This window comes from Moschus berezovskii, chromosome 18, assembly GCF_049115385.1.
Source record: "Moschus berezovskii isolate FMDL1 chromosome 18, NW_MosBer_1.0, whole genome shotgun sequence".
NCBI lineage: Eukaryota > Metazoa > Chordata > Mammalia > Artiodactyla > Moschidae > Moschus > Moschus berezovskii.
In genome coordinates, this window is record NC_142477.1 from 75,191,984 (window position 1) to 75,214,435 (window position 22,452).

General features: G+C 35.1%; 1 protein-coding gene across 5 annotated transcripts in view; it reads right to left on the minus strand.

Annotated features, from left to right (window-relative positions):
• Positions 1 to 22,452, minus strand: part of RANBP17 (RAN binding protein 17) — a 372,874-nt gene that overhangs the window by 315,572 nt on the left and 34,850 nt on the right. For all 5 annotated transcript variants that reach the window (XM_055421802.2, XM_055421801.2, XM_088827772.1 and 2 more), the window contains 8 exons: positions 22,290 to 22,355; positions 16,388 to 16,492; positions 15,152 to 15,317; positions 12,350 to 12,423; positions 10,033 to 10,152; positions 8,533 to 8,679; positions 7,843 to 8,015; positions 5,385 to 5,578 (listed from right to left, as the gene is read on the minus strand). In XM_055421802.2, coding sequence (XP_055277777.2) covers positions 5,385 to 5,578; positions 7,843 to 8,015; positions 8,533 to 8,679; positions 10,033 to 10,152; positions 12,350 to 12,423; positions 15,152 to 15,317; positions 16,388 to 16,492; positions 22,290 to 22,355 — 1,045 coding nt within the window. The remainder of the gene's footprint in view (positions 1 to 5,384; positions 5,579 to 7,842; positions 8,016 to 8,532; positions 8,680 to 10,032; positions 10,153 to 12,349; positions 12,424 to 15,151; positions 15,318 to 16,387; positions 16,493 to 22,289; positions 22,356 to 22,452) is intronic.

Here is a 22,452-nt window from a genome sequence, read left to right on the forward strand (position 1 = left end):
AGAAATAAATGAAGCAGAGAGGAAAAAAAAAGAAAAGGAATGAGGACAACCTCAAGAGACCTCTGGGACGATGTTAAATGCCTCAACATTCGAATCATAGGAGTCCCAGAAAAAGAAGACAAAAAGAAAAACCAAGAGAAAACACTTGAGGAGATAATACGGAAGCAAATATTCACCCAAGTCCAAGAAACCCAGAGAGTCCCAAACAGGATAAACCCAGGGTGAAACACCCCAAACACATATATTCATCAAATTAACAAAGATCAAACACAAAGAACAAATATTAAAAGTAGCAAGGGAAAAACAACAAATAACACACAAGCGGATTCCCATAAGGATAACAGCTGATCCTTCAATAGAAACTCTTCAGGCCAGGAGGGAATGGCAGGACATACTTAAAGTGATGAAAGAGAAAAACCTACAGCTCAGATTACTGTACCCAGCAAGGATCTCATTCAAATATTAAGGAGAAATCAAAAGCTTTACAGACAAGCAAAAGTTGAGAGAATTCAGCACCACCAAACCAGCTCTCCAAAAAATGCTAAGGGATCTTCTCTAGACAGGAAACACAGAAAGGGTATATAAACTCAAACCCAAAACAACAAAGTAAAGTCAACGGGATCATACTTATCAATAATCACCTTAAGTGTAAACGGGTTAAATGCCCCAACCAGAAGACAAAGACTGGCTGAACGGATACAAAAACAAGACCCCATATATGTTGTCTATAAGAGACCCACCTCAACATGAGGAACACATACAGACTGAAAGTGAAGGGCTGGAAAAAGATATTCCATGAAAAGAGACCAAAAGTAAGCAGGAGTCGCAATACTCATATCAGATAAAATAGACTTTAAAACAAAGGCTGTGAAAAGAGACAAAGAAGGACACTACATAACGATCAAAGGGTCAATACAAGAAGAAGGTATAACAATTAAAAATATATATGCACCCAACATAGGAGCACCGCAATATGTAAGACAAATGCTAATAAGTATGAGGGGGAAATTAACAATAACACAATAATAATGGGAGACTTTAATACTCCACTCACACCTATGGATAGATCAACTAAACAGAAAATTAACAAGGAAACACAAACTTTAAATGATACAATAGACCAGATAGACCTAATTGATAGGACATTTCACCCCAAAACAATGAATTTCACCTTTTTCTCAAGCACAAACAGAACCTTCTCCAGGATAGATCACATCCTGGGCCATAACTCTAGCCTTGGGAAATTCAAAAAACCTGAAATCATTTCAAGCTTCTTTTCTGACCACAATGCAGTAAGATCAGATGTCAATTACAGAAGAAAAACTAATAAAAATTCCAGCATATGGAGGCTGAACAACATGCTGCTAAATAACCAACAAATCACAGAAGAAATCAAAAAAGAAATAAAAATATGCATTGATATGAATGAAAATGAAAACACAACAACCCAAAACCTGTGGGACACTGTAAAAGCAGTGCTAAGGGGAAGGTTCATAGCAATACAGGCTCACCTCAAGAAACAAGAAAAAAGTCAACTAAATAACCTAACTCTACACCTAAAGCAACTAGAAAATGAAGAAATGAAGAACCCCACAATTAGCAGAATGAAAGAAATCTTAAAAATTAGGGCAGAAAAAACTGCAAAAGAAACAAGAGACCATAGCAAAAATCAACAAAGCCAAAAGCTGGTTCTTTGAGAAGATAAATAAAATTGACAAACCATTAGCCAGACTCATCAAGAAACAAAGGGAGAAGAATCACATCAAAAAAATTAGAAGTGAAAGTGGAGAAATCACAATAGACAATACAGAAATACAAAGGATACTAAGAGACTACCATCAGCAACTATACGCCAATAAAATGGACAACTTGGAAGAAATGGACAAATTTTTAGAAAAGTATAACTTTCCCAAACTGAATCAGGAAGAAACAGAAAATCTTAATAGACCCATCACAAGCATGGAAATTGAAACTGTAATCAGAAATCTTCCAGCAAACAAAAGTCCAGGACCAGACGGCTTCACAGCTGAATTCTACCAAAAATTTAGAGAAGAGCTAACACCTATCCTACTCAAACTCTTCCAGAAAATTGCTGAGGAAGGGAAACTTCCAAACTTATTCAATGACCACCATCACCCTAATACCAAAACCAAAGATGCCACAAAAAAAGAAAACTACAGGCCAATATCACTGATGAACATAGATGCAAAAATCCTTAACAAAATTCTAGCAATCAGAATCAAACAACACATTAAAAAGATCATACATCATGACCAAGTGGGCTTTATCCCAGGAATGCAAGGATTCTTCAATATCTGCAAATCAATCAGTGTAATACACCACATTAACAAAATGAAAAATAAAAACCATATGATTATTTCAATAGATGCAGAGAAAGCCTTTGACAAAATTCAACACCCATTTATGATAAAAATCCCCCAGAAGGCAGGAATAGAAGGAACATACCTCAACATAATAAAAGCTATATATGACAAACCCACAGCAAACATTATCCTCAATGGTGAAATATTGAAAGCATTTCCCCTAAAGTCAGGAACAACACAAGGGTGCCCACTCTCACCACTACTATTCAACATAGTTTTGAAAGTTTTGGCCACAGCAATCAGAGCAGAAAAAGACATAAAAGGAATCCAAATTGGAAAAGAAGAAGTAAAACTCTCATTGTTTGCAGATGACATGATCCTTTACAGAGAAAACCCTAAAGACTCTAGCAGAAAATTACTAGAGCTAATCAATGAATATAGCAAAGGTGCAGGATATAAAATCAACACACAGAAATCCCTTGCATTCCTATACATTAATAATAAGAAAATCGAAAGAGAAATTAAGGAAACATTTCCATTCACCGTTACAATGAAAAGAATTAAATACTTAGGAATATATCTACCTAAAGGAACAAAAGACCTATATATAGAAAACTATAAAACACTGGTGAAAGAAATCAAAGAGGACACTAATAGACGGAGAAATATACCATGTTCGTGGATTGGAAGAATAAATATTGTGAAAATCAGTATACTATCCAAAATAATTTATAGATTCAATGCAATCCCTATCAAGCTACCAATGGTATTTTTCACAGAGCTAGAACAAATAATTTCACATTTGTATGGAAATACAAAAAACCTCGAATAGCCAAAAGAAATCTTGAGAACAAAGAATGGAACTGGGGGAATCAACCTGCTGGACTTCAGGCTCTACTATAAAGCCACAGTCATCAGGACAGTATGGTACTGGCACAAAGACAGAAATATCGATCAATGGAACAAAATAGAAAGCCCAGAGATAAATCCACACACCTATGGACACCTTATCTTTGACAAAGGAGGCAAGAATATTCAATGGAGAAAAGACAGTCTCTTTAACAAGTGGTGCTGGGAAAACTGGTCAGCCACTTGTAAAAGAATGAAACTAGCACAATTCTTATCACCACACACAAAAATAAACTCAAAATGGATTAAAGATCTAAATGTAAGACCAGAAACTATAAAACTCCTAGAGGAGAACATAGGCAAAACACTCTTCGACATAAATCACAGCAGGATCCTCCATGACCCACCTCCCAGAATATTGGAAACAAAAGCAAAAATAAACAAATGGGACCTAACTAAAATTAAAAGCTTCTGCACAGCAAAGGAAACTATAAACAAGATGAAAAGACAGCCTTCAGAATGGGAGAAAATAATAGCAAATGAAGCAATTAAAGAATTAATCTCAAAAATATACAAGCAACTCCTGCAGCTCAATTCCAGAAAAATAAACGACCCAATCAAAAAATGGGTCAAAGAACTAAAGAGACTTCTTTCTCCAAAGAAGACTTACAGATGGCTAACAAACACATGAAAAAATGCTCAACATCCCTCATAATCAGAGAAATGCAAATCAAAACCACAATGAGGTACCATTTCACGCCAGTCAGAATGGCTGCTATCCAAAAGTCTACATGCGATAAATGCTGGGGAGGGTGTGGAGAAAAGGGAACCCTCTTACACTGTTGGTGGGAATGCAAACTAGTACAGCCACTATGGAGAACAGTGTGGAGATTCCTTAAAAAACTGGAAATAGAACTGCCATACGACCCAGAAATCCCACTGCTGGGCATACACACCGAGGAAACCAGAATTGAAAGAGATACACGTACTCCAATGTTCATCGCAGCACTGTTTATAATACCCAGGACATGGAAGCAACCTAGATGTCCATCTGCAGACGAATGGATAAGAAAGATGTGGTACATATATACAATGGAGTAATACTCATCAATTAAATAGAATATATTTGAATCAGTTCTAAAGAGGTGGATGAAACTGGAGCCTATTATACAGAGTGAAATAAGCCAGAAAGAAAAACACCAGTACAGTATACTAATGCATATATATGGAATTTAGAAAGATGGTAATGATAACCCTGCATACGAGACAACTAATCTTCGAATGTATAGGTATAAAGTTGTTTCTATTATTTATATTCTTAATGCTTCTATGAGTAATTCCCATTTTGAGTATTGTTTATTTGCAAGACTTTTCTTGTTGATTATTGTTACCTGATGTTTCCCTTTTTAGAGAAGCTTTTTAAGGCAGCTTTTACTCTCCTGTGCTTCTTCCAGCCCAGCTGTTGCTTCCTGACCTGCATACAGGGCTGGAATATCTTTATTTTTATTGCATTAATACCTGGTATGTATTAGTTGCTTTCTTTTCTTTATGATTATTGTTTTACTTAAACTTTTTAACTGGCTGTATATTTGTGTACTCATTGCTTTTCCTTTTTATGTAAAGTCTACTACATTTAAGGCCTCAGTGGATAATGTTTTCCATATTCCGTAGGTTTTAAGACTTTGTAGTTTTGTTATCTTTCTGTAATGATGTTGTTTTTAAATGCCATGAACTCAGTGAGTGATATAAACACATTGTAAATTTCAGCTTTCTAATAAAAAATTTAAATAAAATAAAATATAATAATAAAATACAGCCATGATGAAGGCTAATAAACAAATATAAAGCCATGATGAAGTCTTATGTAACTTTTAACTGGCTAAAATTGAGCTCAAAATTTTTAGTCAGATACAGCTAAGAAGGAAACATAATTACTTAAAAGACAGTTATAAATTAATAAACTCTACTCAAAGATCATCATCAGCTTTTTTTAATACTGATATTAAATATTCCCTGCAAATCTTATAAAGAATTAAAATCATCAAGCCACCAAAATATTCAGGAGGTTAATAAAATTAATTGATACTAGAAGAACAGAAATTGGGGAAATAAATAAAAATAAATTACAATAAAATTATTAAATAAATTGATTAATGAAGCTACTTAAAATTCAACATAATACCCTGCAACAGTCATATGAAATTTACTGACCTTCTTGAATTGCCATCTCCACAGTTATTCTGGAAGCTGAATGCAGAAGTTTTTGGTAATTCTGTGCATTTTGATCAAACAACTGTACAAGAAGAGTGCAAGTCTTTTCATAGTCACATCTGCTAACAGTGCACAACTGCTCCAACTGCTGAAACACAGTGGTGGTATCATCTAGCGGATCATCTAAATTATCTCTGCAAATATATACAGACAGGATGACAGACAGCATTAGAATCTGACATACTTTTACTCACCACAAATAAACTCTATTTAAGTTAAATCAAAATTCTGTCATGGATAAAGAAATAAAAGACACTGAAGGTAAGACATAAAATGTCTATAATTGAAAACATGATTATGTATATAAAAGTACCTAAGAAACCATATGAAAGCTACTCGTAGTAACAGGTGAGTTTTCAAAGTTGCCAGCATACAGATCAATATATAGAATTCATTACCATATACTAACATAAACAACTGGAAATGTAAATCTGAAAAACATTATCTTCGAAAGGCACCAGAAAACATAAAATACTAATTAAATCTTAATTAAATATATGTAAAGATTTAAAGACTGAATACTATAAAACACTAATGAAGAAGTAAGAGAAGAGCTAAATAAAAGATAAACACGCTCATTTCCTGAAAGACTCAATATTGCTGAGATGTCAATTCTTCCACCAAATTAATAAATTAATATACAAATTCAGTGAAATCATAGTCAGAATTCCAGAAGGGCATTTTTTGTAGATACTGACAAGATGATCCTAAAATTTAAGCAAAAGAAGAGCCAAAATAATTTTTAAAAGGGAAAACTAAGGTGGAAGACTCACACTACCTGATCTCAAAGCTTATTATAAGGCTACAGTACTCAAGGCAGGGTATTAGCAGAAGAAACACAGATTAATGAGAATAGAGTCCAGAAATAAAACCACACATATGTGGTCAATTAATTTTTGGAAACAATGTAAAGACAATGGAGAAAGGAGAGTCTTTTCCACAAATGGTGTTAGGGATAACCAGTTTTCAATATACATAAAGGAACAAAAGGAAAGAAAAAGAACATGGAGACTTACCTTTTATCATATACAAAAATTAACTCAAAATGGATTATGGACCTGAACTTAAATTCTAAAACTATAAAACTTCTAGAAGAAAAAAATTAAGGATAAATTGGACTGCATGAAACTTTAAAACTCCTGCTCTTCAAAAGGCTCTGTAAAGGAAATGAAAAGGCAAGCAATGGACTGGAAAAAAATATTTGCAAAACACATATGATAAAAAGACTTGTGACCTAAGTGTACCAACCTCTCAAATCTTAATATAAGAAAATAAACAACCCAATCAAAAAATGGGCAACAGATTTGACAGGTATTTTACCAAAGAGCATGTAGAAATGATAAATAAGCACAAAAAGATGCTCAGCATTATTAATCACTGCTGCTGGTAAGTCACTTCAGTCGTGTCCGACTTTGTGTGACCCCACAGACGGCAGCCCACCAGGCTCCCCCGTCCCTGGGATTCTCCAGGCAAGAACACTGGAGTGGGTTGCCATTTCCTTTTCCAATGCATGAAAAGTGAAAGTGAAGTCGCTCAGTCGTATCCGACTCTTAGCCACCCCATGGACTGCAGCCTACTAAGCTCCTCCGTCCATGGGTTTTCCAGGCAAGAGTACTGGAGTGGGGTGCCATTGCCTTCTCCAATTAGTCACTAAGGGAATGCAATTTAAACCAACAATGAGCCATCACATCTGTTAGAACAACTAAAGGTTTTTAAAATTGACAATATCAAGTGCTGGTGAGGGTGCAAAGCAACTGGATCTTTCATAAACTGCTGGTAGGAATGCAGAACGAAATGGGCACTTTGGAAAATGGTTTGGCAATTTCTTTTGAAGTGAAATACACATTTACCTAGCAACTCAGATCTCACACCTAGGTATCTACCCAGGAGAAATAAAAACTTATATTCATACAAAAATCTGTAGAGGAACACTTAAACAGAAAGAATCCAAAAGGTGAATGGATTAATAAGCTATGATATATTCACAGAATGAAATACTATTGAGAATAAAAAGTAAAGAACGACTGACACAAAATGGAAACATTTCAAACACATTATGCCAGGTGACAGAAGCCAGAGTAAAGGCCTACACACTATATGATTTCATTCATGCAGCCTTCAAAAGAGGCAAAAATTCTAGGGAAACAAAACACATCAATAATTGCTAGAGGCTAAGGATGGGGAAAGGTCTGACTACAAAGGAACCTAAAAACACTTTCTGGGGTAATGGAACTATTTTATATTTTGATTGTATTATTAAACACAAATATATACATTTGTCAGAACTCATAAAACCGAAAAAGGTCAAATTTTACTACAGGCAAATTATACTTCCATTTCGAAAACATTCCAAGATGCAGAAGACAAAAATTCAACAAAAACATTTAGTTTTCAATACCTCACAACTACGGCAACAGAGTCCAAGCGAGAAGTGATAAAGGCCTTCGTGATTTCTGGCGCATAAGTGTCTAACAAGTGGGGCTCAGCCGATTTCACAAAAGGAACTGATGCTACCATCCTCTGCCACAGAGTTAATAAATAATGAACACTGTTGGGGGCAAATTCCCAATGCTACAAAACAAAAAGGCAGAAGTTATTTAAACTGATATCATATCGTCCTAGAATAAGAACTGCAGAGGCAAAATTATTAAATATACATTTAAAACTAAACTTATTCTGACTATAACACTAATGAACATTTAACATAGCAAATTTTAAATCTTTGTGAACATCCTTCTGATCTTCTTTCCATGAATATTTTTTAACAGACCTGATATCATGTGGAAAATATGGTTTTAAAACTTCTCCCCAAACATAAAAAGAATTTTTTCAAAAACTAATTTGTAAAACTTTATTTATTTCTCCACATAGATTTTGCCAGTTTCTCAATTCACTCTTTATTAGATAATTAGATGGCCTCTAAATTTTTATTATTATAAAATTTGTTACAAAGAACTTTTTCCTAAAATCTTGCAATGAATATTTTTAGCAAAGTGCTTTAATAGATGTTTTTTTAAAAATCCCTACCAAATCTTATCAAAAAAGTGTTCTATTTACAGTTTAGCATCAACTATGTATTTTTACTTACCTGTAGACTAGTAATGGTAAAATTGGCAATCAATCTGATAACTTCAGGATATTCTTTCACCATAACTAATTCTCCCAGCTGATAATGTGTCTTTAAACGAGCCAAAAATCGACAAAATTCATGATAATTACCTGGATCTGACAAACCCTAAATTATGAGACAAAAAGAAAGGCTATTTTAAAAACTTAAAAATAAACCAAACTAATCACCATCCATAAAATTCCAAGAGTATTTTATTAAGTCTCAGTGTTTTCATGGGTACTTACTGCACTTTGTATCAACTGGGTAGGTATCAATTTTTTAAAAAATGATTCCCAATGGGCTTAATGTTGTCATAAAAGATTAATAATAAGGAATTCATAGTAGAGGCTTCGGAGGAAGCTTTGACCATGATGACTAAGTCATAATGTTTGGTAATCATTATTTTACCCAAAAAATTTGCATGAGAGAGAAGACACAGAGAGAAAGAGTATGTGTGTGTGTCGCAGGTTAAACAGAAGTCAGCACAAGAACTGAAAACTATGTAAGATGGAAAATAAGAATGGCTCTTGAAATCCCAGAAAAGAGCAAGACCACTCCACCTCAACTAAATGTGTACATGCAAACAACAGCAATATGTTTCAATTCAACAAGTATCTACTGAGTACCCACAGGCATGATGTCCTCAAGCAACTCCCCTGTCTCTAAATCATTCAAATAAACTGCTGCAATGTACAGCAGAAAGTTTAACAAAAGTACTATAATATAAAGAAGTAACTCTGGGAGAAGGACAGGTTAAAACGAAAGACCAAGAAAGGTGTCACCAGGGAGCCCCTTGAAGACAGGATATGCATTATTATCTTTGTAGTTTGAGAAGTTTGTCTCTCCCAAAAGTTATTAACAGCCAAAAGACTTAGATAAACCTTCTTAAATCATTTAATCTTTTAAAATCTGTACTTTCACTATAGATATTTTAAACCAAAAACTAAAGTGAAACAAATTTTATCCAGACACCCAAAATCACTAATTAATAATGGCTTTGCAATTCTCTGAAATGAATATTGCCATTAAAGATTTGCAGTTAACATAGAGCGTAGATTTAAAAATCTACAAACTCTTACTGCCCATAAGAGGACAAAAAGATATTATTTCATAATTTAAAGCCATTTATTTCAATATTAACATATTTGAAAGATTTATACTGTCTTCTAGTTTAGAATACAGATATAACTCTAGTCACTTCAGTAATTTAAGAAGTACAAGCAAAACACAATGTTAAAAAGCAGAAACATAATAAAATATGCAACTTCTATTCCTATACGAAAAACAGAAACACAGACATCAGTCAGGAAAACATGCACTTTTAAAAACTGCCCATTTATACTACAGATGAGAGCTAAGAAAGAAGGCTATATGTATTTTCTTCCAGAATCATAACCATGTCATAAGTTTATTATGCACCTTTCAGCAGAAAAACTGTATTTATATATGCTAATGCTAATTAAATTACTTCATAAATACCTGAGGGTTTTCAAGTATCCTTTTTACTCCCTTAATTAAATTACCAAGGTACTTGGCACGTTCAGGACTGCTAAATAAGGACCTTCTTGTAGAAGCAAATTGAACTAAACACGAAAGTGCCTAAAAATAGGAACAACAATTCATATCAACTTTAAAAGTAACTATGGCCACATGAAAGGAACACTAGTTTTTACATTATTTTTAAAATTTTAATGATGAAAAAGCATTATAGAATCCAAAAAACAATGTAAACTAAATATCACCGATCATTACCACCATCCATAAATCTTCAATCCCACCATTAGAATTTCTATTTGGATATAAAATTCCGCTAATATTTTTGTATATATTAGATACACCAGAGCAAAGTCAGGATCTGAATACACTCAAAAGGCTCCCAATTGCTTTTGCTGCCTAAACCTTTGTAAACTGATGAACCAGGTGCTTCACCAAAATGAAAAAATGAAAACATCGTGTTGTCGCAGAATATGTTTAGGAAATACTACACAAAACGCACTGCAGTATCCCATAAGTAGGAAAAAATCTGTAACTTTATTTAATCTAGCATGTCCCAAACATATCTGGTTACAAACCATCTTGCCCACACCATTTATTAATATCTTGAGAACAATTTGGAAAATGTTCCTGAAAGAGTTAGATATCCTATAAAAATTCCCACAGACTACCTATCAGTGGCCTAGTTATCTTCTTTAAGTTAATGCTTTATCAGACGATTTCACTACTCAGGTTCCTAATTCTCCTACTGGAATTCACTGAAGCCTTTCATTTATTAATTGAGAGGCCCCCAACTGGCCCACATATGTTTTGTTTTGATCCACATATGGATATCTGCCCACTTATAAAAAAAATAGAATTATCTGTCAATATTTAAACATTTCAGTTAGGAGATTTCACACAAAATGTCTGGCTCTCAAGGCAAGGATGAGAATAGGGACAAAAAGTCAGTTTAGATGTTACTCAGTTTGTCACAGTCCTTAATGTTAAAAACAAAAAAACACAAGCAAACAAACCCAAAAAACAAACCTTTCTGATGTGTAGAAGGTTTAGGAACCACTAATACAATTAAAAATATGTAGAGGTTTGGGGCCAAAACCACTGAGTTTGAATCTCAGCTCTAAAATTTAGTTCACTCTCCTGAAGAAAGTCATTTATGCTGACCTGCTTACACAGTGAAGATAACAATGCTCACCTTGCAGGGCCACTGTGAGAATGAAGTGAGATAGGGATCATATGATAGGGCATGCACAATAAATGTTAGCAACATTCTCTTAAAGCCGTTTTTCATTGTACTTTTTAAGCACCAGTAGCTTGTTTGTTTTATCCCTAAACATAACTGTAAACATAACATGAAACCATGGTTTTTTAAACAACTAAAAACAGGACTCTTCTGGTAAAAAGACAGAAGGCTGAAGTTCTGTGGTACCATCTAGAAACATGAGTGTCCTGTGAAAACCAGTTTAAAAACCACCCCCTTAATAACACCCTCGTTTCAAGAGCAAGCATGTTTTTAAGGAGAGGGGGCAGTATTTTTGCCAACCTATTCCTCCCTTGTAGGCAATGACACATCTAAACAAACATACTGCTCATATGTACTTTAAATCAAACTTTTTTTTTTTAGGAAATGACAATATAAGAATCCTCCAACTTTACTTCTACAAGCTTAGATATTAAAGTGACAATTTTTTCTTTTTTTTTTCAATCTTGCCTAGTCTCTGTTTTAGATTCTACAAAGATGGAATCCAGAATCTCAAATTTCTATGCAACCAAAGAGTTTGAATTTTTTAGTACACAATAGAACTTGATTCAAAGAAGAAAATGAACAACTGGAGTGATGAACATAAAACCAAGTGAGCAGATCCCCCTGCTTTCTCATTTGGAGACATCTGATGGGGACTGCATGTTAAGCCTGACATGGAGCCACGCAGTGAAGAAAGAGCTGGAGAGAGGTTAAGAGAAGGGAAGGTACCAGGTGGTGCGGCAAACTGCTGGACTGAGTGCCAGAAGAAGAGCTGGGGACTGAGTAGGAAAAAAGATATTCAGAGGTTGACAGGTTGTCTTGGCTATGGGCACGAACTAAATCACCAGTTGTGGGTTTTGGGCTCACCAGTGAAATGGCAGTAACTATGGACTATAAGTAGAAATTGACAAATAGGTTAAGCAATACAAATCCCAGACAGATGATGCTAAGAATTTCTTATGAGAGGTAAACTCAATCAAGAATATAAATAAATATGTACCACCCTGAGATAAACATTACAGGTATTTTTAAATGAAATAATGAATGAGTTTTACTTACTAACTGAGATAGGAGTGGTGGAAGTGAATGATACAAATTAAAGAAAAGATCCAATGTTTCTGGTTCCAGGAAAACTGAAAAAAAAAACTAACACCATTACTTTTAATTCAGTGATATTTAGCACAGTAAGACATTATCATACAAACCAAGAACTTTAAGACCTCAGCATGTGGCCAATCTTTATTTCTAGTTAGGCTAATTCCTTTTAAATTCCTAGCTATTTCCCTCTGAAAGATGGAAATAATACAAAGATAGAATTAGATCAGATGCTCCTTATTTCTATGCAGCATCTACAGTTCTCACCGAGAGAACCTCCTCACTGTTTTCATTTATATTAAAATAACATAAACATTTAAACAATATCAAAAAGTAAACTACTAAAAAGTATACAATAAAAAACAGCTGTCTCCTACTCCATTCTGACTACCTTTCAACCTTAGCTATATTTAAATACGTTCCCAAGTTACATGCTGTATATGTACTACATGTTTTTATTTGACTGTTTCCAGATATCAAATGAACTTGTCACAGTGTATGTCTAATCACTCACCCCTCTACTCCCACCACTCTTCCTGCAAACCATCCTCTCTCAAAAATCCGTCCACTATTATAACAATTTGAGATTAAACCAATTCTACATGTTTATTATGACTACGTAAATAATTCTAACAGCTGAGCCAAGTAAACTATGATTATATCACATTTCTAACACTCCCTGGATTCAGTCATACCATCTTTTTTGTACTTAGTTGTATAGACAGATATCTGTCACTAATTCTTTCCAAATGCTCTGACAGATGTGCAAAATGTTCTCCATTATATTTTCCATTTTAATGTTATGGTCAATAACATGAAAACACTTTCATTTCCATTTTCCCACCCTTCCTCCCAAAGCCTTCTTCAACTAAGACTGACTGTCCCCAAACATGTTGCCTAACTATCTTATGTCTGCTGACTGTTATCTTGGGTAAAGGCCTCCCAAAACCCCATATCCTTTATTTTCTTGGCTTGTGTATCAAGTAGATTCCTAAGAGCAAGCACATAAGGGATAAATTTCAGAATAATTTACATGTCTGAAATATTATTATTTTCTTATACTTGATAATTTCAGTCTAGTTTGAAAATTATTTTCCCTCAGAAATCTGGGGATATTACTCCATTGTCTTCTAGCTTCCAGTGCTACTGTTGATAAGTCTAATACTTTTCTTGATCCCAATCCTTTATAGGTGACTTTGTTTCTGGTAGATTTTAGGATCTTCTTTATCACTTTTATTCTGAAATGTCATGATTATGAAGTTTAGTATATTTTTTTTTCATTCATGATGGTGGGTACTTATTGGATCTTTCAATCTGAATATTTATGTGTCTCGGTGCTGAGAAATTTTGGTATTGTTTGCAAATTTCCTTCTGCTTTTTCTCATCCTTTCCTGAACTCCTAATAGATGCCAAGCCTCCTAGTTTCATACTCTAATATTCTTATATTTTTTTCCTCCTATAAATCTCTTCCTGTTTTTTTTTTTATTCTACTTTCTAAGATATTTCCTTAACTTTATCTTCCAACTCTTCTACTGAATGTTTTATTTTGGCAACTTTTACATTTGGAACAGTCTCTGAACTTCTGTTTTTGAAATAATATTCTATTCATGTTTCAGGAATGCATTACCTTTTCTTAATCTCTCTGAGGATATTAATTAATTAACCCTTTTGGAAATTTATTTCTACTCTTTACTTTGTTTCTACTAACTCTCCCCTTTAAAAATGTTTCTTGAAATAATTAGATTCATATGCAATTGTAAGAAATAATACAGAGAGATCTTATGTTTTATTTACCCAGTTTCCCCAAATGGTAAGCTACTGCAAAACTAAAGCACAATATTACAATCAAGAAAGCACATTGATAAAACCCACCCATCTTATTTGGCTTTCCCAGTATTACGTATATTTGTGTGGGTGTTTGTGTGTGTTGGTATGTGCGTACTGAGTCTGCACAATGTTTACAACATATGTTGGTTCATGCATTCAACACCATTATCAAGATACTAAGTTCCTTTTACTTGTCTCTGATTTCTGTATTAGAAGTTTTTACCAAATGTATGGTCCTTCTCTACTGTATCTGATACCCTGGAATATGAAACCTCTCCAGTTTAATTTCTCAAGGAAAAAAAGCTCCAGTCTTGGGAAGTGAGAGGAAAGTGTACTTAGAGAAGGGCAAGTGCAGTCACAGAGTAGCAGACGGTAGAGAAGGTCCCAGGGGTGTTTCTGCAGAACACAGACTCCTCACAAAGCCCTATCAGCCCCATTCCCTACCTGACTTCAACAGGAAAACCCTACTGTCATCAGCTTTCCGGGATGAGTAAGAGCATATGTCTTTGCTCTTTTTTGGTATCCCTCTCTCTAAAAAAGTAAATTGCAATTCTGCTTTGCTAAGTTAGCTACTCTAATTCACTCTCTTCATAACTTTGAAAACTATGATATCTCCTGCCAAGTGTTATACCCTCTCCCACTCTGTTTATCTGAAAATTTGAAAACAGAACTCATTTCCCTACCTAAACTTATTTTCCTCCAATAGAGTTGTCTTCTCTTTTCTCTTTTTTCCAAAATCAAAATATGAGGTTACTATGAATTAAATTGAGGAAAACAGATTTCAACACTGGATATCAGCAGCTACTTTGGGTTACACTTTAAATTTTAAACTTTTTGATTGCCAAGTAAAAAACAGATAATTGCACATAAGGCAACAATATTGCTTAATCCTATGTCTTTTATGTTGACCATTCCTTATACTAAACTTTTTCTTCTTACTTGCTCTCCAAGCTGTTGGAATCTGTACTGTGCAAAGATCATCTGCAGATTCATCTGCTGAACTGCCAATGAAGTCAAAGTTAAGGCAGTTGAGGACCAGTTTCAAGACTTGCATTACTAGATTTTGTTTATCCTCATCCTGAAGGTTTACAGGCTTGGCCAATATCTGAAAAAGGTTCAAAGTCAAATAAAATATTATGAAATGTATCAATTAAAAAATTTTACTCAACCTAATAAATAACTTCAGTGCCAAATTAAAATTAGTAAAAGAAAGAAAAAAGAAAAGAAATTGCAAAGGGATGTTGCTATAATAGACTATTCTCAAACTTAATATTGTAAAATGGGGATAACAACCTTTCATATTTAAATGCAAAATGGAGGTCACCTTTTACAGTTGTGAGAAGCAACTTTAGGACAAATACTTTATACACCACAAACGTATAAATGTACAGGATTCATTAGCTCAAAGGAGCAATTGGAACAAACTGAAAATATAATATTCTTCAAGAAAAAGTGGCGGGACTTCATGAATAAACAATACATGTTCAGCTAACAAAGGTTCTCAGAGGCTGTTTGAATGTGGGGGGATAGTCGTAAGCATCTGGAGAACAATCCCGACCCCTCTCAAAAGTCTCAATTAGTTTCTGCAATAATGTAAAGTAAGAAGACGAAGAAACTAATATCCAAAGACAAGTTACCAAACTACCTTTGGATCCTACTTTATTATATCCTAATTAAATAAAAGTGAATTTTTCGGAACAGTTTAGATTTGTGCAAACCTTGAGATCAGTCCTGGGTGTTCACTGGAAGGACTGATGCTAAAGCTGAAACTCCAATACTTTGGCCACTTCATGCGAAGAGTTGACTCATTGGAAGAGACTGATGCTGGGAGGGATCGGGGGCAGGAGGAGAAGGGGACGACAGAGAATGAGATGTCTGGATGGCATCACCAACTTGATGGACGTGAGTTTGAGTGAACTCCGGGAGTTGGTGATGGACAGGAAGGCCTGGCGTGCTGTGATTCATAGGGTCGCAAAGAGTCGGACATGACTGAGTGACTTAACAGAACTGAACTGAACTGTTCTTCATGGGGTCGCAGAGTTAGACACAACTTAGCAACTGAACAACAACAACTGTACTTAAAAGTTTCCACAAGAACTCCTCAAAAGACAGAACGGGGTACCGGGGAATTCATCTGAAACTCTTCTGAAACAGAATGGTCAATTATTAACTTACCTCTTTTAGAAGAGAGCAGGCTAGCACTAAAATGTCTTTGAGAGAAGTGTCACGAAATGAGGTAGCTATTTTCCTGTGTTTTGCTGAAGGTCTAGAATAATCAACCTAAAAAGTTCAAGATGAATTTATTTAACCAGACTTACCAAACAGCAAAGAAAAAATTTACTATATAAGAAAAAGAGTGAAATTAATGATCAAATAATCATAAAGTATAGGGCTAAAAGAGCGTTTTAAAATCTGCTAGGGTAAGTCATTTGTTCAAGGTTACTCAAAGAGCTAATAACAGCAGAGCCACAATTAGCACCCCATGTTTCTGGACTGTTTTAATTCAGTGCTTTTTCTGCAAACTATACTGATCCTAAAATTAAAAACAAGAATAAATCATATTTCAGAGGCATTATAAACACATATTATAAAATAATAGATAGATACTACCAACTCCTGAGACATGCATATTTTGCACTGGGCAAGAAACAACCTCCCTGGCCCTCAGACTCCATCTACAAAATGGAAAAATCTCTAAGATAATCTTAAAATTGACCCGGGGCAGATTCATGTCAGTGTATGGCAAAACCAACCAATATAATATTGTAAAATAATTATCCTCCAATAAAAAATAAATAAATAAAATAAAAAGATAGCAAAGATAAAAAAATCTTAAAATTGTTATTTTCTGTGAATCAGTAAACTGAATCAGCTACAGTAAATTCTTGCATATGAAAGTGATATTTCTATTATACCAGATGCATATGTCATTGATTCATATATTTTGATATTCTTTAAAAAATAATCCCAAGGCAGAAACTATAAATAATCAGAAACCTGATTTACTACATAAGTCACAGTATATTCCTTCTGAATGTTTTACTAGTTAATAATAAGTAATTTTTAAGAATAAGTTTAACAAGAATAGTTGTTGAGCCTCTAATCTAAAATATAATATGGCAAAAAGTATGATATTAATACCATTAATATTTCCATTTATCACCAGGAAACAGCAAACAAAACTCAAGTTTGATACTCTAATGATATGTTAATACCAGAGGCAACAGTTGCTATAGCATTAAGCCATTTTCCTTACTGATGTTTATATTTGAAAAAAGCAGTGGGATCAAAATTGATTATCTGATACTTCCTAAGTTCCATCACACTATACTTAGATATCACACTTACTCACGGGAACATGAAACATAACAGAAATCCAAAATGATTACAGAAAGCAGTTACTGGGATCTCTATCTACTACGCAATATTCAAATTAGCATTTGCAGCATTTCTCCCTTTTTTAAAATCAAATGTCCATCTGTCTTTCAATACGTATGTTTCTTCAGTTTCCCTCAATATATAAAAACATTTCTCAATACAAATTAGTAATAGCATATAAGGCAATGGCATCCCACTCCAGTACTCTTGCTTCGGAAATCCCATGGACGGAGGAGCCTGGTAGCCTATAGTCCACGGGGTCGCGAATAGTCAGACACAACTGAGTGACTTCACTTTCACTTTTCACTTTCATGCATTGGAGAAGGAAATGGCAACCTACTCCAGTGTTCTTGCCTGGAGAATCCCATGGACAGAGGAGCCTGGCTGACCACAGTCAATAAGTTGCAAAGAGAGTCAGGCATGACTGAAGCGACTCAGCACAGCACGCACATCTATAATACTGAGGGAAGAACCCTGGGTTTACTGAGCACTTGTACATACTAGGACTTGTGCTAGTAATTTACCTAACTAACCATCACTTCATGGGAAATAGATGGGGAAACAGTGTCAGACTTTATTTTTTTGGGCTCCAAAATCACTGCGGATGCTGATTGCAGCCAGGAAATTAAAAGACGCTTACTCCTTGGAAGGAAAGTTATGACCAACCTGGACAGCATATTAAAAAGCTGAGACATTACTTTGCCAACCAAGGTCCGTCTAGTCAAGGCTATGGTTTTTCCAGTGGTCATGTATGGATGTGAGAGTTGGACTGTGAAGAAAGCTGAGTGCAGAAGAATTGATGCTTTTGAACTGTGGTGCTGGAGAAGACTCTTGAGAGTCCCTTGGACTGCAAGGAGATCCAACCAGTCCATCCTAAAGGAGATCAGTCCTGGGTGTTCATTGGAAGGACTGATGCGAAAGTTGAAACTGCAATACTTTGGCCACCTCATGCGACGAGTTGACTCACTGGAAAAGACTCTGATGCTGGGAGGGATTCGGGGCAGGAGGAGACGGGGACGACAGAGAATGAGATGGCTGGATGGCATCACTGACTCGATGGACATGAGTTTGAGTGAACTCCGGGAGTTGGTGATGGACAGGTAGGCCTGGCGTGCTGTGAATCATGGGGTCACAAAGAGTCGTACACGACTGAGCGACTGAACTGAACTGAATCATAATAAGACCTTCAGAAAGTGTCATTCTCACTTTACAGATAGTGATATGTAAGTTTAAACACACTGAAGAAAGCAGTAGGCAATAGAGCTAAACTACAAATCCAGGTCTTATTTCAGAGTTACCTTCTAGGCACATGACTTAGCAACTACAACTACAGCAACAACAAATACATTCTACTTGGGTTACTCATTTAGATGTCCAATGTTTTTGAGAAGAGGGACTATGTATCCATTTTCTACTGTATAACTATGCCTCAAGAATACTGGAGTGGGTTGTCACGCCCTCCTCCAGGGGCTCTTCCCAACCCAGGGATCGAACCTGGGTCTCCTGCGTCTCCTGCATTGCAGGTGGATTCTTTACCACTGAGCCACCAGGAAGCCCATTTACAGATATGGTGTGCCTATAAACTTTAATTTTCTCACATGTGAATATAGGTTAGTTTTGAGAATTTAGTGAAATAAGTAGTCTTAGCTATTACAAAAGCAAGACAACATATAATTCTAAATTTTTTGGAAATCTCAAGTTTAGATCTTTTTCTTAAAAGACACATCCTGTTACTGATCCTACATGAATTTACCTGGCTCACATTTGACAACTATAATATTCTATTTTCATTATGGATTGTAGATCTCCCTACTGCCTGGTTCAGAAGTACTTAATGATAGTTGAAATTGTTAATGCTCTAAAATTAGGCTGAGCAAAATGTCTCTATAGAAGCCATGTATTTTTTATCATAAAACCCAAAACTGCACTTCAGAACTTGAAACTTTTTCTGAAAAGGTATGTACTTGGTTCTACACAAGATAAGCCTGGAACACCTTGCAACAGGAAGTAAGGAAATGTCCAAAGAATGGTGAGTAAACGTCAAATGAACACAGATTCCAGCTTGAAAGGGTTTCTAATGGCCAAATTTGGGAAAATTTAGGCATCAAAATATAATGTTAGTAACAACCTATAACATATTAAATAAAGTTGGAAACCAGGAATCTGTGCTGATAAAAATAACAAATGAATAAATTAAAATTTTAATGAGGTATTAATAAGGTATTTTCAGAGTTTAAAGTACCTCCTCACATAATATTTATCACTTACAAAGGAGAAAAGAATAAATTTACAATTGAAGAAGCCTGGTAGAGGCCATCTTAATCAAGTGACCAAATGTAAATCAGATCATGTGCTCTCTGAGAGGAAACAATGAGAAAATCATAGTATCAGCACATCAGCATACCTACAGCACTCACAGCCAGCCCTCTCAGCCAGCTGGGTCAGGACCAGCCCCAAAAGCCAGCACACCTGCAGCAATCCCGGCTCAGCCACAACAGGAGGGCACATGCAGCCCATAGAGGGAGACAGAGTGCCTGGAGCAACTGACTCCAGTGACCGGGAAGACTGTGCTAGTGAGCCCCACAAATGCCTTTTATCTAAGACCACTGTTTCAAGACTAGGAGATGTAGCTGATATACCTAATACATAGAAACAAACACAGTTAGACAGAATGAGGAGATGAGGGGTTACCTTCCAAAGGAAAGAATCAGACAAAACCCCAGAGAAGGAACTAAACAAAATGGAGATAAGCATTGACCAGATAAAGAGTTCAAAATAACAGTCAAAAAGATGCTCACCAAAACTGGGAGACAAATGGATGAACTCAGTGAGAACTTCAACAAAGAAATAGAAAATACCATACCTGAAATGAAAAATACACTAGAGCGAGTCAACACAGATTAGAGGAAGCAAAAGAATGGATGAGCAACCTGGAAGCCAGAGTAGTGGAAACAACCCAACTGGAACAGTTAAAAGAAAAAAGAATTTTTTAAAAAATGAGATAGTTTAAGGGACCTCTAGTCCCTTAAACCACAAGTGTATTAACATGCGCATTATTATAGGGGCCCCAGATGGAGAAGAGAGAAAGAAAAGAGCACATAACATACTTGAAGCCATAATTGCTAAAAACTTCCCTACCTGCAGTACCAAAAAACAATCTGAATACAAAATAGGCTGAGTACATGAAGGTATTTTTCCAACGAAGACACAGATGGCCAACAGACATATGAGAACATGTTCAACATCACTAATCTTCAGGGAAATGCAAGTCAAAACCACAATGAGATATCACCTCACATTTCTCAGAACGGCTATTATTAAACAGACAACAGATAACAAGTGTCGGCAAGGACGTGATAAAAGGGGAACTCTTGTGCTATTGGTGGGAATGTTAGCTAATACGGCCACTATGGCAAACAATATGGAGGGTCCTCAAAAAATTAAAATAGAACTACCATATGATCCAGCAATTCCACTTCTGGGTATTTATCCAAAGAAAACATGAGTTACAATAGCCAAGATATGGAAGTGTTTATCAACAGATCAATGAATAAAGAGTATGTGGCATATATACACACAATGGAATATTACTCAGCCTTTTAAAAAGAATGTATGCACTAACATGGGTAGACCTAGAGGGTATTACGCTAAGTGAAATAAGTCAGACAGAGAAAGACAAATATTGTATGATTTCACTTATGTGTGGAATTTAGAAAACAAAGCAGAAAGACTCACAGACACAGAGAACAAACTGGTGGTTGCTAGAAAGGGGGGATGGGAGTTGGATAAATAGGTAAAGAGGATTAAGAGGTACAAACATCGAGTAATTAAATAAGTCTCAGGGATGTAATGTACAGCATGAGGAATACTCAATAATATTTTAATAGCTTTGTATGGCAACAGATGCTTAGTGGACTTTAGTGGTGATCAATTCATACATATATATATATATATATACACACACACACACACACATATATACACACACACCTCAAATCACTGTATTTTACACCTGCAACTAACCTAATATTGTATGCCAGCTGTACTCTTAAATATAAACACATATAAATTCTTAAATATAAACACTATATTTCCCTCTATTATCACATTATTCCATATAAAACTCAACTCCTCCTTTTGTTCTGTTTAGAACCATGTTAAATACAAAAGTGAACAAAAGCAGGTGAGGATGTGCTCAAATGCTGAATTCATAAAGGCACTGGTGGGGGAAGTGTAGCTTCTGCAAATTCTGCTTCTACAGGGTGAAAACTCAAGCTAGCAAGTGAGTGCCAAGTAGCCTGTTTTTTGATGAGTCCTGCTGTGTATCCATTATTGAGAAATCAATTCACTAAACTGCTTGTCTTTTATTTGTAAGGGAATAAAGGCTTGTTTTCCTTTTGCATACAATTTATTTGTATGATTAGTATATTACTATAAACATGGAATATAAAAGAACAATTATCCAACTGCCATAGAGGACCATGTCTAATTTCCTGTTCTTTGTAGTATTTTACATTGTTGCTATTATTTTCAATAACAATAAAAGTGTTTCAACACTTAATTATCCCAACAATAAAATACACCACCCCCCCAAAAAAAAAGACTTGCTTATTCAGAGTTTTAGACAATACAAAGTTTTACATCAAAGAAACAGCATTACTTAGCAAACTTCATGTCACCATTAGATGGAAAGGCTTACCAGGTTCATTTCCTGAGTCAATTCTGAAAGGATTATTACTCCTATTATGCAGTGTTCCATAGCACCCTTTGGGGAAAAAAAAAAAAAGGTTAGCCTAAATGGAGACCCATAATTGGTTCTTAATGCATAAACCAGTTAATATTTAAAGTAATTAAATTATGAA